Genomic DNA, 5932 nt, shown 5'->3' on the forward strand with positions numbered 1-5932 from the left:
CTGGCCTTTGTTAGTCTTGTATGATTTTTAATTTTAGTTTCTTGTGTATAATTCGGAGTTTAGTATGACGTCCATTATCACTGTACTAGTATACATATTTTTTAGTGGCCAGCTGAAGGACAACTACGGTTGCGGGAATTCTCGCTACATTGAAGACCAATTGGTGGCCTCCGGCTGTTGTCTGCTCTATGGTCGGGTTGTTGTCGCTTGGACACATTTCCCATTTCCTTTCTCAATTTTATTACCTCTGAAATGTTTTTCATACATTACTTAGCTGCGAAGTTGGATTTTAAAAAGTCTCAAGTGTGTATAATATTTATCTTTTACTTGAAATATTTTATATAGTTATTAGATTCTTGATTTTCTTTTAAACAAAAACTCTCGGCTGACGGGAAATGAAAATTTTTGTTTAAACTGCAACTTACATTAACTGGTACATAGGTCATTGACTCTTTATTGAGTCTTTAGACCTGAGGGTGTCAAGACCCATGTCAGACAAGCTTATGATGGAGGTGTTTTTAAATTACATAATTTATAACCTACCCAGTGTATAAATTACGCGAAGTTAGTTGAAAAGATGTGTAATGTAAACAAACCAGGATATTAAGGATACAGAAAAATGTTTCATTAAAACATACTTTAATTTTTATTATCTTTCACTTCATCTTATTTGCGTTGTACAAAATGCATTAGTCCCGGATTTTTATTCAATATATCATTTTTGCCATTCTGTGATTTGCATATTATAGAGTGTATGAACATGGATTTAATCATTTCAATAATGTCTGTAAGTCAATCTTGATTAGTAAATATATAACATAGTACAATATATGATGATTCACAGGTAAAATTAAGGTCAATTGCAACCCTAAACCTGACTAATTCCTGGACCTTAATTTTAATTAATCTTAGGATGCCTTACTTATAATTATTTCCTGAAGTCTTGCTAACCAACCAAAAGGCTGCTTTTAATTAATGTCGAATTAAGACTGTTCATTTTAATTCAATTGTATGTCCCACCTAAAGGCATTATATTTTTACTGTTTGTGGGTCCGTTCCTCCGTCTGTCTGCAGGTTAAAGTTTTGGTTACGGTTTTTGTTTTTGTCCAAACAACTTCAAACTTAGTACACAGGTTCCCTATGATCTTTCTTGTTTTAATGCCAAATTCGATCTCATACCTCCAATTTCACGGTATACTGAACATAGAAAATGAAATTGCCTGTGGGGCATGCGTGTACTATAGACCCATTCGTGTTTAGTGTATAAAGATGAACAACTGAAAAATATGTCAGCCAACTCCGTGGTAGCAAAGGATGAAAAAACTGCAAACCACAACACAAAAGACTGTTCATATGAAATAAATGTTATGCTCAGCCTAAGGGCATTATGTTTTTCTGCCTGTGCGTCCGTTCATCTGTCTGTCTGTCCTTCTGCAGGTAAAAGTTTTTGTTCAAGGTAGTTTTCGATGAGTTGAAGTCCAAACAACTTGAAACTTAGTACACATGTTCCCTACGATATGATCTTTCTAATTTTACTGCCAAAAATACCTCCAATTTCACTGTCAACTGAACATAGAAAATGATAGTGAGAGTCGGGCGTCCGTGTACTATAGACCCATTCGTGTTTAGTGTATAAAGATGAACAACTGAAAAACATGGCAAGCACCACCGTGGTAGCAAAGGATGAACAGACCGCAAACCACAACACAAAATAAAAAAAACTATATTCCGACAGTTCAGACAAAATTCGTTTCATATGCACTAACCTATGTTACAGCTGCTTAGATGTAATTTTATTGAAGTTTGTATTCAACATTGTCGGATATCACGTGTTTTTTTTTAAGTTTGTCTTAATGAACAGAATATGCAACCGAATAATTTTTAGATTAATAGAATTTTTCCATTTTCATCTTTGTATTGACATGATTATAATTGATATGGTCATTGTTTTGTTCTCCAATATTTTTCGGTAATAATGTAAAGACGTAAAAATCAGTCTTTTAAAAGCGTGACCTCATTCAATGATAATATATAAGCATAGACATGATTTGGATCAAATGTGACGAGGACCGGGTAGCAGTACATATTTTATAATGTATCAAGACAATATTCAAAGACCACACTACAATCATGAACCGATAAAACCAAGTAGCGATAAGCAGTTTCTAAGATATGTTTGTAAAGCTACAGACATCTTAAACTTCTGAAACTAAATATTATACTAAAATATAGTTTTTTTTGTCTTTTTTATAAAATCGTTTTAAATTTATTTGTTTGTTTTTCTAGCAAATAATAGTCCAGATTTCATGGTCACTGTTCGTATTGTGCGATGGATGTCCAGCTCCGCCACCCTGCACGTGCCAATCTATAGTCATATTCTGTGCCAACTTGAATCTAACATCCGTTCCGCATTTTTCAAATCCTGTTGACAATGATTCGGCATGGGATCTTGAACTACGCGATAATGAAATAAGACAAATACGTTATGGTGATTTCAAAAATTTGAAACTACGCAAGTTATTTATCTCAAACAACAAAATCAATGTGATAGAGAATGGGACATTAACCGGAAGTGAAGACTCTCTACTTGTTCTTCATTTGAGCAATAACAAACTGACATCTATTCCATCAGATGTTGGTGGACTAAAGCATCTAACTGATTTAGATATACATGAAAATCCGATGGAGAATATAAATGAAGACATAATTAGAAACATATCAGGTTCTCTGTTGTCCTTCAGTTTTGGTCACGAAATAATGACGTCTTGGCCACAATGTCTTGAACGCCTGACAAATTTAACATCACTGTCAATCTTCAGCTTGAATATTCGCAAAATACCCGATGACGCATTTAACAATTATAGCCACTTAAATATTCTTGAAATAATTTCAACGAAACTATCCACTATTCCGACATCTATTGGAAAGCTTCTAAACCTACAGAATTTCAACTTGTACAATAATATGATTCTGGCGGAGGACAGTTTTCCTTTATATATGTTCCGGAATTTACACAATCTTTCGAGTATAAGCATCGTAAACTGTAGTTTGAGATCCCTTCCTTTGACATTTTCTGAAATTTCTAGTTTGTCCTTCTTAGACATTGAAAATAATCCGATCTCGTATGTTGAAGATGGTGTGTTTGATAGGAACGTTTCTTCTAAAGTTTGGTTTATGGCTCTAAAGAATACAAGGCTAACGAGTATTCCAAGGACAATATCAAATTTAACAGCTTTGACCTTTCTAAACTTAATAAATGGTCTTATAGGAAAAATAAGGACAGAGGATTTAAAAAATGTAACGAAGCTTGAAAGATTGTTCCTATCTGGAAACCCAATAAGGAGTGTATCTGAGGAAGCTTTTTTAGACCTGGAATCCCTTGAATCGTTAATACTTGATAACACCAATCTAACTACAGTACCCAAAGCAGTATTAAATCTTCCGTCCTTAATGGGTCTGAGTTTAGAAAATAATGGAATCATGTGCACATGCAGAACTTTTAAATGGATGAAGGACTGGCATCGTTTGACAAAAGTCTTAATTGTAGGAAGCTGTGGTAATATTAGAATGACAATCACAGAATATATAAAACAAGAACTACCGAAATGTGAGTTAAAGCACCTCCTGTAAATATATATCATACATATTGAAATATTCATTGTGATGATAGATAGAACTTGAAATGTGATGGACAGTACAACTGACTTGATTAATGGTATCATAAATTTTACAGATTTGCAATTAATTTTCGTTGAATTTGCAATTGACTTATCTCATTTATGAATATTAATCAAACTTTTATTCTTATACTTTGTATCAAATTTGAGAAGTAATAAGCCAAACTCGAATGCCAAAGTGACTTATTGCTGGAAAATAAGTACTCTGTGCTATCTAGGTAAAGAGTTTTCTTTGAAATTATATTGACTATGTAGTTATGTAATTTGTTGTGGTGTCTTGCTTTTTTCATTCAACTGATTCCATTTATAAATTAACTAAAGCCTCCTTTTTTACAATATTTTTTTTAAAGAAATGTTTAATAAAAGATGGATAGTACAGTCTCAAACAAGGCATACATGTAGGTAAATAGCCCATTTATATATTACCGACTTTTGACTCCGGGTTCTACAATTATTCGACAGGTTACATGTAACTTCTTTGTGGTAGGATATCCTGGGGTGCATTTCTTTAACCTAAATCTGTAACATGTTTCAGTATAATATTTTGAAATCAGAAACATGATATAATGTAATATAAAAACAATATGTTTTAGAACATTTTCTGTTTTCTGTTTCTATATTTAAACAAACGGCCGTCAACGATCATATAGGCCTACCTGTAGTTGATGTAGCAGCTCATTCCTTTTTAGATCTGCAAAATTCATGCACAACAAAGATTCCAGAAATTTTTAGCACAAAATAATTTCTAACTGCCATGACTGCACACTATTTATTGTGACTGTCAATGAACAGTTGAGAATATGCAAACAGATGTAGTAGCTATGTTGAATTAGTTGTTCCAAATTGCCCTTTCAATGATCAGTTTCGCCAGTATTTTCTACTCTCCAGACTAAAGGAACTTTTGAAGCTATACTTTGCTACATTGATGGCTTGAAACTTGAATGCACACAATCAGAGCTGGTATACAAACAATTACTCTAGAGAAAAAAGGTAATTCATACCTAGTGGCACTAGGGTTACCAAGAATTAATCCGCGGTATTACAGAAATATTTGATGTTCCCAATACAAGTGTTAATCGTAGGATTATCATTCGACAATGTTACAGAGTATACCGGTATGTAACAACCAGAGAAAATTTGCATATGTATTCTTTAGATCTGCAGTTCATCTTTATATGCCAAAGATCCAAAAATATCTTCCTGGCGAACATATTTTTAGGAGATCAAGCTTATCCTTTGGGATAATGGCTTATTAGAAATTACCTGGCAACTAGTAAGCTTTCTGACCAGCAAGCCGGTCCAACAAGTGTTTGTCTATAGTAAACAGCAACCAATTAAAAAAAAAACGTTTGGCGTTTTACATGGTAGGTTCGAAAGCCAATGTTTTAAAAATGTTGATATAATTGCCTTCATTCCTGCACTGGTGTGTGGTTTATGCAAACTGCAAAACATCTGTTCAAAACATGAAGATTACCTCGATTTTTTTTCCTGGAAGTTGATAATTGTGATGTTGGACAGCACAATGCCATACAATGCAATCGTATGTCTGCGATAGGTGCTAGAGACAATCAAATAAGATTAATGAATAATTAAGAACAAAAATGTGGTTTCGCTTTGATTTTTGTTAATGACTATTTAGTCTAACAGTGATAAGACCTTACCAAAATTAAAGGGAACATAAACTCGAAAAATATATAAAATATTGGAGTACACAATGGCCTTGCGAAATAAAAATCCTTTCGTTGAATTTCTTTTAAACTAATAGTTTATGAGTAGTAGTTAGATTATATAGTAACTGACAGAAGGACATACACCCCCTTATATAATAAAATAAATCATCATTAATAGGACGCATAGCCATGCTAATGCATATGATAAGTGAGAAACTATGTGAGCTGGACAATGCAAAATGGTATGATGAACTTTTTGATGACCGTCGTAATGTAAAAAACGGAAACAAATTGCGCAGTTACAGATGTTATAAACGATGTGTGAAAACAGAACCTTATGTGCTTTTAAACATTTCTAAACAGGAAAGGCGTGTTATGGGTCGGTTTCGCTCCGGGGCTCTACCGCTAGCGCACGAAACTGGCAGAACCGTAGAAGATAGACTTTGTTTGTTTTTTTAAAGTTGCAGTGTAGAGACTGAAAAACATTTTCTTATGGAATGCACACTTTATGACCTTTTTCATGAATGTTCAAAATTTATTCAAAATTTTACACCCTTGATATAGATAATAAATCTATTGAAATTA

The 5932-nt window shown here is 33.4% G+C and overlaps 1 protein-coding gene across 1 annotated transcript; it reads left to right on the forward strand.

The window, feature by feature from the left end:
- The first annotated feature begins 711 nt into the window (after positions 1-711).
- LOC139524262 (leucine-rich repeat protein SHOC-2-like) lies at positions 712-4435 on the forward strand. Its single transcript, XM_071318990.1, has 2 exons — positions 712-787; positions 2287-4435. The coding sequence occupies exons 1-2, from the start codon at positions 755-757 to the stop codon at positions 3628-3630; spliced, it is 1377 nt and encodes a 458-aa protein (XP_071175091.1). The 5' UTR covers positions 712-754; the 3' UTR covers positions 3631-4435.
- The last annotated feature ends 1497 nt before the right edge of the window (positions 4436-5932 follow it).

The sequence above is a fragment of the Mytilus edulis genome, chromosome 5 (genome assembly GCF_963676685.1).
Source record: "Mytilus edulis chromosome 5, xbMytEdul2.2, whole genome shotgun sequence".
In the NCBI taxonomy this organism is placed as follows: Eukaryota; Metazoa; Mollusca; class Bivalvia; order Mytilida; family Mytilidae; genus Mytilus; species Mytilus edulis.

Coding starts and splice junctions, on each gene's coding strand:
- LOC139524262 (XM_071318990.1), top strand. CDS start 755: ATGAACATGGATTTAATCATTTCAATAATGTCT. Junction 788..2,286: donor TAATCATTTCAATAATGTCT/GTAAGTCAATCT, acceptor TTGTTTTTCTAG/CAAATAATAGTCCAGATTTC.